The 12527-nt window shown below is 43.4% G+C and overlaps 1 protein-coding gene across 1 annotated transcript; it reads left to right on the top strand.

The window, feature by feature from the left end:
* Window positions 1–918: 918 nt before the first annotated feature.
* Window positions 919–12212, top strand: LOC308150383 (rac GTPase-activating protein 1-like; the record flags this gene model as incomplete). Its single annotated transcript, XM_080523223.1, has 14 exons — window positions 919–1128; window positions 1648–1802; window positions 2355–2427; window positions 2611–2664; window positions 2808–2906; window positions 3893–4031; window positions 4342–4538; window positions 6204–6365; window positions 6526–6621; window positions 9421–9619; window positions 9987–10092; window positions 10717–10849; window positions 11525–11636; window positions 12190–12212. 14 exons carry the CDS (start codon window positions 919–921, stop codon window positions 12210–12212), a joined length of 1758 nt encoding a protein of 585 aa, XP_080379349.1.
* Between the last annotated feature and the right edge of the window lie 315 nt (window positions 12213–12527).

The raw sequence follows: 12527 nt of genomic DNA, 5'->3' as shown, positions 1-12527 counted from the left end.
TAGTGATTGGACCTACTTTACTTCCTGGTCGGCCTACACCACGTGTTCAAGCACAGACCATTTCAATTATGCAATTAATTGGACAACCTTTAATCTCAACTCACTATGGTAGCTCGCAAATGCATGCCCAACCGACAATTATTACAGTATAACCTTACGTCTCTGAATATAAATTCTGAACTTTCTAAAAACTCATTCAGTATTTAATCCCCCTCACTTGGCAGCAATGAACGTGGCATTTATCAAGGACTGGTGCCTTCAACGGATTGCCATGGAGGAAAATGCAAGGAATGATGATGCAAACATTGAACGTGGTATGGATGCGAAAAAAGAAAAAGAAAAACGATTCAGCTGAAGCACGCAGCGCTATGGCCTAGGGCTAATGTGAAACAATACCTCACATTTTCCTCCTGTACTATTCATTTTATTGTTGAAGGCGTTTCAATGGTACATGGAACATCCTGAAAGAACATCCTGATTGAATTTCTTTCCATAGGTCAACATAAATGGGCACTCAACTCTTTATGTATTATGTATTTATCTTTTAATATTATTAATATTATTAATATCCCAACATTCCTTAGAATTGGGAAGTAATGTAGAAAGAAGCTTACATTACACAATGTTAAATGCTGGCATGCTTCCCTTAGCCATTGGATGTTGTCAAGGTTAGAGGGCTTCTAAAGTCTCAAGGGACCAACTGGTATAATTGTGCAAACACATACAGTACTTGTCAGGGTGTAAGACTAAATACCTTTCCATGTTAGAATGACTGTAAAATACTCTGGTCAAATCCTGCAATAGAATATATAGGCCTACATATAGCAAAATACAGTAGTACTGCAGTGCCCTTTTGTATTACCCACCCGTGGTGTCAAAAACAAGTCCTTCAAGTGTAATTCCATTGCTCCTTTCTCCATGCCAGAGTTCATTAAGGTGGTGAAAAACTTTGAGGACACAAGGAAGAAATGGCTGTATGCCGAGCTGGAGCTGAAGAGGCACCAGGAGCTGCTGGTGAAGTCAGACGTGGCGCGGACTGCTCTGGAGGTGCAGCTGAAACATGCTCGCAACCAGGTGGACGTGGAGATTAAGAAACGCTACAAGACTGAGGCAGACTATCAGTACCTGGTATGTCTCTGTTTCACCTTGTGATTGACCACTGGACCTCATGATGTCATACAGCCAGAGGTCAAGAATAACGCAACGTCAATGTCCTAACATACATAACGGCAACCGGAAGTGTGTTAGCAGAACTGTTCCACCTAGCTCTACACCATGCATCTTAGGATTCTACCTCGCTCTACACCATGCATCTTAGGATTCTACCTAGCTCTACACCATGCATTTTAGGATTCTACCTAGCTCTACACCATGCATCTTAGGATTCTACCTAGCTCTACACCATGCATCTTAGGATTCTACCTAGCTCTACACCATGCATCTTAGGATTCTACCTAGCTCTACACCATGCATCTTAGGATTCTCGTGCACTTGAATCTGTGGTGCAATAAATAGATCCCTCTAACGTAAATCAGGCATTTATTGATGAACAATCACTGATGTCAATTAATTAAGGTGAGGTGAGCTTTCCCTTCATATGGATATATTAACATATTAACAGCAGCATGGCGTCCTTTGGCTCCACAGCAGCGGCAGATGCAGCTTATCTGTGAGATACTGGTCAACGACAGCAAGTCCAGCTCGTGTCTGAATGATGAGCAGAGGTCAATGCTGGCCAACTTCAACAACAACAACAACAACCACCACAGGGGAGCCAATGTCACCCAGCACAAAAGCAAACGGTAAGACAAGTGTAACCGAATGGAGAAGATGATAATAATAATAATAATGCATTTTATTTGTATTGCACTTTTCATTCAAAAGAATCTCAGAGTGCTACAGAGAGAAAAAAACAACAACCGTAAAAACACAAGTTAAAAACGAAACAACCTAAAAACATAATAAGTTAAAAACATAGTAAGAAAAAAGAAAAAAGATGGTAAACTCACTCCTCCAAGTTCAAATACACCCCTACCACCCACGCTGTCGAAGTGCTAGCTTTTTGATAGCGTAGCTGGCTAACATGGGGTGTTTGAGGAGACACGTGTTGGCAAGTTCACAAGTTTGACACTCGGTTGGAGTAACCTCAATTGCAGGGCTACTGTTTGCAACAACTTTGGTTCAAGAAGTGTGCTTTATAAATCAGATTTATTATGATTAACTTGATGTCTGTTTCACAAGGATGGCCTTCCCCCCCTAATCTCTCTCTACATCACTCTATTGTTTCTGTAGTAATATTATTATTATATTGTCGTTGACTCATATTTGTGTAATTTCTTTTGATGTCTTAACAGCTTGTCGGTGATCGACGAGTCTTCCTTCCTGTCCCTCTCTGACCTCAGTTATGACAGGACTGATGATGACATGGTACTGTATGATGGTGCTCATGACACACTGAACCAATCCCTTCCAAAACAACTAGAGGGACAATAGAATATGTAGCCTACATGTCAGTGGTGTAATATAACAAAAGCCATAGAGAAACACTTAGAAAGGAATGATGAAGTGTAAAGTATTACCTTGTCAGAGGTGTTGTTTCAATGTGAACAGGACCTGGACACGACCGTGGTTAAACCACTGAAGTCTCGAGCCAGGGAGAAAAGGGTGAGTGTCGTTTCATCTTCTGAACCTCGATCAGACCTCTTGGGGGGAAAGTACATTAGGTACAGTAAGTACATTATGATGGTACAGTAAGTACAGTATGTACACTGACCCAAACTCTGCACTGTTGCCGGGGGTGTTCCCAGCGCTCGTCCATGGGGCCGTGTTCAGGCGCTCCTGGCGGGAAGAGAGGAAGACAGGGGGGGCGCTCCGGAGACTTCCTCGAAAGAAGGCCGATGGAAAAAGTAAGGTTGATGAGCCCTATTGCACTGTGTAGTTTTGACCTGAGAGTACTCTTTGCGTGTGTGTGTGTGTGTGTGTGTGTGTAGGCAACTAAACATTTAAGGCTAGCTGCTACAATCTCTTCGACGGAGGCCTAAGGAATAGCCAGCTTTCGTAACACGACTGAATTCACCCGACCACTTCAGTTTCAACCACATGAAACCACAAAATAGAATTTTTGATGCCCACATGGTTTTCCATGGTTTTCAAAATGTCACACTAAATCTTCTTTGAGGACTTATGTGGTTATTTGTCTGCCAACTGAATTCCTTTTTTTACTCAAAACATTCAGTATAGATCCTCTTTCTTATCGGGCCATTACGGGTTATGTTTGAGGTTGTTGGGGACTTCGTCTGGGATAAAAAGAACATGTGCTAGATTATTACTCCACGTGGAATTGTGAATGAGAACAGACGTTGTTTTGTAGCGCCGTTAGCAGTTCCTGGCATGACGTTCCACAGAATCACGCCCAACTAACAGTGGGACCAGAACGGCTCCTAAGCACACTGGTTACATCCTCTCGGTGCTCAAACCTGCCTTCCTGTGTACTCTGGTGGAAACAGTACTGGGCCACACAGCCACCGTCTCTCTGCCTCTGTGACCTTCCCTCTCCTCCCATGTACACAGTAGAGAGCACCCCACAGGGAAGAGAGACAGTTCAACACTGGGACTCAGCCCGTTTGTCCTCATAGCAGCAGGCATGGGATCATCTGATAGCTTCATTAGTCGAGAGCGCTTGTGAAACTTCAAATGACAAGGATTCTCTCTCTCTCTCTCTCTCTCTCTCTCTGTCTCTCTGTCTGTCTCTCTGTCTGTCTCTCTGTCTCTTTGTCTCTCTCTCTGTCTCTCTCTCTGTCTCTCTCTCTCTCTCTCTCTCTCTCTCTCTCTCTCTCTCTCTCTCTCTCTCTCTCTCTCTCTCTCTCTCTCTCTCTCTCTCTCATATATTCAGGAAGTTGAAACGACAGTAGTGAAAACATCGGTCATGACCCCAGAGAGCGGAGGTCAAATCCACATGGTGATAGACATCACCCAGGAGACACCTCCCCCCCGGGTGTTCAGACAGGAGCGCGTCGTCTCCTCTGTCGGCGGTAAGGGAGATAACTGGGTCTCTATTCTTCCTGTCGTACTTCTAACTTCAGTTGTTTATTCATGATTTCACTTTGCTTTGCCAGTGTAAACAGTTTCCCATTCCAACGAAGCCCACTGAATTGAATATTCTCACCTCCTGTAGCTCAATATAATAGTTATACTTACTTATAATAACGTAGTTATTGGACTCAGGGCTACAGCTGTGTCAAATGTGTACAACGACACAGAAACATACACAATGTGAAATTCGAATGAAGGCAATCTTTCCCATAACAATTTGATTTATTTGAAATGATTTTGTCCTTTTAGAGCAGACGTCGGTGTGGCTTGCTAATGAGACTATTAGCACTATAGAGCATGACACCATAACAGAGATGGCTACGGAGGTGGAGACGGAGGTGGAGGTGGAGGTGGAGGTGGAGGTGACAACAACAGCACCTAAACCCCCCCCAGCGTTCACCCCCGCAGCGGAAAAAACCCTGAGGCATTTTTTCCTCTCAAAAACGGTATGAATTGACTAAAATATGAAACCCTCCCAGGTCCGCATTTGAAATTACAATCCATCAGTGGCGGGCGGTGCATTTCACACCTAGGCCTTCAGTGATGTCCTACCTGAATTATTCCACCTCTTAATACCATCATTATGACGCCATGGCTCTAGAAACTATACATTTAGACAGAAACGCAGTATAACCGGGCGTTGCCATTGTTATTATAGCGGCACCTTGTCTGGGTGTATTCAATTCATTGCATGAAAACGAAAGCGTCAGTTATTTCCCGAACTTTGCGGTCTGTCGATCTCGATAGGAGAACCGTTTCGAGGTTCCATTTAAGGATGGTTATCTTCCTCGTGTTCATACGGTCACGGGGGTGTGTCGTTTTCCATGGTAGCAGCCCGGGAAGTGGTTAGAAGATCGCATTGAAGCCCCACTTACTCACACAACTGAGCCAGGCAACACAACACACATATCTATGGACCCCAGGGTCGCTCCGTATGTCTACATCTCTTGCAGAAAACATTAAATGCTTTGTACTCACCAAAACAACTGATTATTTGAACACAAAATCCATCCTCCTTTCTTTCCTCAAGAAGACTTCAATGACTCTGTTGTACAGTTGATCAGTTCCACCAATAAGTCCTTTTACATGGATAGCGTCGCTAACGTCGGGGTTCGGCTTGTAGAACAACAGCTTCCATCTACACAAATTAGCGAGATCAAGTTTCAGTGTGTTAGCTCCGCCTCCCAATAGTTTGTATCCAATCAAAAGACATGCAGGTGCTGATCAGGTGCTCCGCCATCCAGAAGGCCCCTTCGTCGGATTTGCTTGGATTTGCTGCCAACTCGAGATCTGACCACGGCACGCCACAGCTCTTTTCTCGCTCACTTTAAATTACAATCTGTACTCGCGCCACTGTTGAATCTGCAGGCGGGCAGATTTCTTGGTACCCTGGCAACACATTATGGCTGAATTTGATTGGATACAAGCTAAAGGCCAGTCCTCCAAATGTCTGGAAGCAGCGCAACCAAGAGGAAAGCTATGAAATGAAGAGAATAGACTACGGGAATAATTTAATACATATTTGTAGAAAAAAAATATAAAAATTAAATGTATATTCTGATGATGTTTAGGCCAGCAGAGAAGGCCTTGCTGGCCCTGACGGCACACCACTGCAATCCATACACGTGTATCTATCCATGGTGTCAGTCAGCCTAATATCTGACGTGTATGACAGGTGAACTATAAACCATGGGCTTGTTAAGAAGGGGGCTGTTAACTTGATAGAGAGATATAACTCTTTATTTTATCCAACAGAGAATAATTTCCGAGATCTAAACTATTCCTTTTCTCTCATGCTCTGTAACTAACTCTCCTGAATAGTCTATCTACCTATCTTCCGCCGTAGACTGAAGACCCTTCTCTAAACTGCCCCTCCTAAAGACCTCTTCATCCCCTCTATGGTTTCTCTATTTAATAAAAAAACAACATAATTCTTCCTTTTAGCATTGTGACTGCCAATGGCCCCTGGTCCTAGCATAAATAACTTTTTCTTGCGATGACTGATGGATAGATGACTCACTTACTTCAACAAATGTGTTTGTTGCTTTGTAAAGGCGTCTGCTAAATGCCAAAAATTGTAAATGTAATAATCCCCACGCATGTCCTGTCAGGTGATCCGAGCGGAGACGTGCGTCCCGTGTGGAAAGAGGATCCGCTTTGGGAAGATGGCTGTGAAGTGCAGGGACTGCCGTGTGGTCGCCCATCCAGAGTGTAAACAGAAGTGCCCGGATAACTGCCTTCCCTCCACCACCTCAGGCCCTCACGGACCTCAGGTACTTCAACACATAAGCCAAATAGGCAACGGATGCTAACCTATCATTGTGTGCTCAAGCCCAGACCCAAAGTTCCACAGAATTTAGCATGACACCGTCCTCCATTCCTCCCAGTTTGCTTGTCATTATTTAGTGTTAATTGTATTACTTTTGTCCTTAGGGCACGTTAGAGAGCTTTGCTCCGACGACACAGCCGAGGATCCCTCCCATCATTGTTCAGTGCGTCATGGAAATTGAAAAGAGAGGACTGGAGGAGGTGAAATTCTTCTTCTTCTTTTTACCATTTAGCAGACGCTTTATCCAAATTAGATCAACCAAATTTATCTTACAATTAGAGATTACAGGGACGGTCTCCCTGGAGTAACTTAGGGCTGAGTGCCTTACTTAAGGGCACACTAGTGGTGGTGTTCCAAGGTGGGATTTGAACTCATGACTGATCAACTCCACTATCCACTAGGCCAAAGTTAGGCCACCACTACCCCCACCTCAAACCTGAAATGTAATTTCTCTAGTTTACTAGACTACATAACCGGCTGGTTTCAGGTTGACAGGTTGGTAACAGGTTGGTAACAGGTTTGTTACAGGTTGGTAACGGGTTGTTTACTCCTCAGAGAGGTATATAACAGGTTGTTTCCTCCTCAGAGAGGTATATAACAGGTTGTTTCCTCCTCAGAGAGGTATATAACAGGTTGTTTACCCCTCAGAGAGGTATATAACAGGTTGTTTACCCCTCAGAGAGGTATCTAACAGGTTGTTTACTCCTCAGAGAGGTATATAACAGGTTGTTTAACCCTCAGAGAGGTATCTAACAGGTTGTTTACCACTCAGAGAGGTATATAACAGGTTGTTTAACCCTCAGAGAGGTATCTAACAGGTTGTTTACTCCTCAGAGAGGTATATAACAGGTTGTTTAACCCTCAGAGAGGTATCTAACAGGTTGTTTACCACTCAGAGAGGTATATAACAGGTTGTTTAACCCTCAGAGAGGTATCTAACAGGTTGTTTAACACTCAGAGAGGTATATAACAGGTTGTTTAACCCTCAGAGAGGTATCTAACAGGTTGTTTAACCCTCAGAGAGGTATATAACAGGTTGTTTAACCCTCAGAGAGGTATAAAACAGGTTGTTTACCCCTCAGAGAGGTATATAACAGGTTGTTTACCCCTCAGAGAGATATATAACAGGTTGTTTACCCCTCAGAGAGGTATATAACAGGCTGTTTACCCCTCAGAGAGGTATATAACAGGTTGTTTACCCCTCAGAGAGGTATATAACAGGCTGTTTACCCCTCAGAGAGATATATAACAGGTTGTTTACCCCTCAGAGAGGTATATAACAGGTTGTTTACCCCTCAGAGAGATATATAACAGGTTGTTTACCCCTCAGAGAGGTATATAACAGGTTGTTCCTCCTCAGAGAGGTATATAACAGGTTGTTTACCCCTCAGAGAGGTATATAACAGGTTGTTTACTCCTCAGAGAGGTATATAACAGGTTGTTTACCCCTCAGAGAGGTATATAACAGGTTGTTTACCCCTCAGAGAGATATATAACAGGTTGTTTACCCCTCAGAGAGGTATATAACAGGTTGTTTACCCCTCCGAGAGGTATATAACAGGTTGTTTACCCCTCAGAGAGGTATATAACAGGTTGTTTACTCCTCAGAGAGGTATATAACAGGTTGTTTACCCCTCAGAGAGATATATAACAGGTTGTTTACCCCTCAGAGAGGTATATAACAGGTTGTTTACCCCTCAGAGAGGTATATAACAGGTTGTTTACCCCTCAGAGAGGTATATAACAGGTTGTTTACCCCTCAGAGAGGTATATAACAGGTTGTTTACTCCTCAGAGAGGTATATAACAGGTTGTTTACCCCTCAGAGAGGTATATAACAGGTTGTTTACCCCTCAGAGAGGTATATAACAGGTTGTTTACCCCTCAGAGAGGTATATAACAGGTTGTTTACCCCTCAGAGAGGTATATAACAGGTTGTTTACCCCTCAGAGAGGTATATAACAGGTTGTTTACCCCTCAGAGAGGTATATAACAGGTTGTTTACCCCTCAGAGAGGTATATAACAGGTTGTTTACCCCTCAGAGAGGTATATAACAGGTTGTTTACCCCTCAGAGAGATATATAACAGGTTGTTTACCCCTCAGAGAGGTATATAACAGGTTGTTTACCCCTCAGAGAGGTATATAACAGGTTGTTTACCCCTCAGAGAGATATATAACAGGTTGTTTACCCCTCAGAGAGGTATATAACAGGTTGTTTACCCCTCAGAGAGGTATATAACAGGTTGTTTACCCCTCAGAGAGGTATATAATTGGTTGTTTACCCCTCAGAGAGGTATATAACAGGTTGTTTACCCCTCAGAGAGGTATATAACAGGTTGTTTACCCCTCAGAGAGATATATAACAGGTTGTTTAACCCTCAGAGAGGTATATAACAGGTTGTTTACCCCTCAGAGAGGTATATAACAGGTTGTTTACCCCTCAGAGAGGTATATAACAGGTTGTTTACCCCTCAGAGAGGTATATAACAGGTTGTTTCTCCTCAGAGAGGTATATAACAGGTTGTTTACCCCTCAGAGAGGTATATAACAGGTTGTTTCTCCTCAGAGAGGTATATAACAGGTTGTTTACCCCTCAGAGAGGTATATAACAGGTTGTTTACCCCTCAGAGAGGTATATAACAGGTTGTTTCTCCTCAGAGAGGTATATAACAGGTTGTTTCTCCTCAGAGAGGTATATAACAGGTTGTTTACCCCTCAGAGAGGTATATAACAGGTTGTTTACTCCTCAGAGAGGTATATAACAGGTTGTTTACCCCTCAGAGAGATATATAACAGGTTGTTTAACCCTCAGAGAGGTATATAACAGGTTGTTTACCCCTCAGAGAGGTATATAACAGGTTGTTTTCCTCCTCAGAGAGGTATATAACAGGTTGTTTACCCCTCAGAGAGGTATATAACAGGTTGTTTACCCCTCAGAGAGATATATAACAGGTTGTTTCTCCTCAGAGAGGTATATAACAGGTTGTTTACTCCTCAGAGAGGTATATACCGGGTTCCTGGGGGCGAGCGCCTAGTGAAGGAGCTGAGGGACAAGTACGTCCACAGGAAGGGGCCGCTCCTGCTCAGTAAGGTGGACGAGATCCACGTGGTGTGTGGACTCCTCAAGGACTTCTTGAGGAAACTGAAGGAGCCCCTCCTCACCTTCAGGTTGCATAAAGCTTTCATGGAGGCCTCTGGTATGTGTTCCACTCACTCACACACACACACACACACACACACACACACACACACACACACTCTGTTGTTGGTTTTCATGTTGAGTTGTAGACTGCAGAACTATTGCAGCAGCACTGCAAATAGACCAGGGGACATTTATGCAGTTTTTATATCCAACCTGAGTGATGTTGTTCATTGATGTATTCACCACACGGCAGACTGTCTATCACTGTGAAATGATTGTCCAAAGCAACTTACTTGTTGTAAGTCGCTTTGGACAAAAACATCTGCTGAATGCCCTAAATGTAAAATATAATACAGAACTACAGAAATATAGAATTGCTAAGTAGTAACGTAGGATGTGGTGGTGTTGTGTGTCACTGGCAGAGATTCCCGACGATGACAACGGTGCAGCGTTAATGTTCCAGGTCATAGCAGACCTGCCCACGGCCAACAAAGACACACTGGCCTTCCTCATGCTTCATCTACAGAAGTAAGATATGGCAGGGGGACTCCTCTCTGCTTGGTATGATACACACATATATGTTACGGTACATGTGGGAATACGGTACATGTGGGAAAACTAGGGTTAGGGTTAGGTGCTACGTCGATTTGGTACATGCTGGCATGTCTAACCCTAACCCTAATCCTATCCCTACCCCTAACCCTAACCTTAACCGTAGCACCCTTGCACCTAACCCTAACCCTAGTTTTCCCACATGTACCGTGTTCCCACATGTACCGTAACATATAGGGCTGGGACTTATACGCATTAATTTCGATTAATTAATTACAGAAAAAAGTAACTTTAAAAAAAAGTTTTAATCACTTTTTTTTTTTTTTTTACCAGCCCTGCCACTTCTTTTTCTCCCTTGCATGCAACATACTGTTGGAATCTTCTAGCATTATGACTGCCGGTGGCCCCTGGTTTTGGCATAGATTACTTTTTCTCACGATGACTGATAGAAAGATGATTCACTTAGTTAGACAAATGTATTTGGTGTAAGTCGCTTTGGATAAAGGCGTCTGCTAAACGGCAAAAATGTAAACGAACGGCAGTAGAATGTCTAAATGACTCCTGGATAACAGTAATGTGTGGGCTCTCCTCCCTCTGCAGAGTCATGAATAGTCCCCTTTGTCAGATGGATCAGAACAACCTGGCCAGGGTGTTTGGACCGACCATCGTGGGGCATGGCATGGCCGAGCCCACCCCGATGACCATTATGAGAGACACAAACATTCAGCCAAAGGTGGACGATTCTCTGCTGTTACACAAATCACATGTGACACGTTCTAATGCTTTGGTCCTCATGTCATATGTGACACGTTCTAATGCTTCGGTCCTCATGTCATATGTGACACGTTCTAATGCTTTGGTCCTCATGTCAGGATCTGATGTAATGACCGGACTTTTCTTTCGGAAAATGTGAATACATTTCCGCGTTGTTGAAAATCAGTGACACATCGCTAGTCAATTAACACAGCTTGTTTTGTGAGCCTGCTAACAATGTAAAGTAGTGTTATAATTAACTAGTAGGTAGCAGTGGGGATTACACACCGAAATCCATTGCGTTGCAGTATTTTGGCTTGACTAGCGAGTTTGTCTTGTGTTTCTCAACAACGTTGAAACGTAGTTCCGTGTTTCAAAATAAAAGTCTGAACATTTTGATTGGTTGCCGACATGCGGACCAAAAGACTAGACTGTGTCACATATGAAAAGACATTCAGGGTTGAAAGTCCAACCAATGTTTCACTGCGACTTGATCCATTCGTGTGATCTGCAGTATTCTAAACCCACTGAAATAAGTCACCTGCAGTGTATTTGAAATGAAAGAAAATTCCTATCACCAAATAACTGATGGGGGCGGGGGGGATAAAACAATGTACATACCTGAAGCAGTTTCCACTTGATTCCGTGGTCCCAGGTCATCGGCCGCATGCTGTCCTTCCCAGCAGGCTACTGGACCCGCCTGCTCGCGGTGGAGAGAGACCGGGTCATCTCCTCGGTGGTCGACGCCAACATCAATAATAACAGAGGTAACCCGGCAGCCCCGCACCAAGCTGGTTCTCCTGTCAACGTAGTTTGGGGTCATCCCCATGTTCCCACAACCCAGTGGTCTCACAGGGTTAGTTAGTTAACTAGGGTTAGTTAGATTACTTAGAAATGTGGGAACATTGGACTGTGGGACCAGTGGGCTGTGGGAACATAGACACGCTCCCTATAGTTTTATGATCAAAATGACTCACTTTTTTGGGGCATTTAATAACTATTGTCTTCATTTCCATTGGATTTGAGTCTGATGCTACTGTAGCGGTATGAAGTTCAAGTGACATTATGATGTGAACAGTAGAACTAGTAATGGATGGTTTGTGGGTTGCATGATATTTGGAATGATTCACTTATTTAGAAGACTTTATTGAATCCAACTTGGGTGGATATGCATTGCATCTTCTATTAACAAGCCCAGACATTACATGGCATTTGAATCATGTTTACCGTACACTGCCTTAACATACAGTATCATCTCTCATCTTTCTAGATTGTCTGTTTAAACCTCTGACTTCCCCTGACATGATGGCATACTCCCAGACTCCTGCCAATGGTTCCATTAGGGGACGAATAAGAACCCTGGGCATTGCTTTCAACAGCACGTAAGGCTGTATTTTCACTATTGTCTTAGTGAGGATATACAGCGCCCTGCGTAAGTAATGGAACATTGAAGAGGACAGGACATTTTTAGGAAATGTTGTTGTCGTTCTTTTGGCTCAACACTCCAAAGGATTTGAGATCGAACAATTACTATACGACTAAAGTAGAGATTCTCAGCTTTTGGTGATGGTTTTGGTGTACATATTGGTTTCACCATTGAGAAATGACACCAGCTTGTATGCGTAGTCCCCCTATTTCAGGGCACCCAAATGTGATTT

This window comes from Nansenia antarctica, assembly GCF_963989245.1.
Source record: "Nansenia antarctica genome assembly, chromosome: 2".
NCBI classification, from domain to species: Eukaryota; Metazoa; Chordata; class Actinopteri; order Argentiniformes; family Microstomatidae; genus Nansenia; species Nansenia antarctica.
Note: the sequence above shows the minus strand (reverse complement) of the source record. Positions and strands in the feature narration are given on the sequence as shown.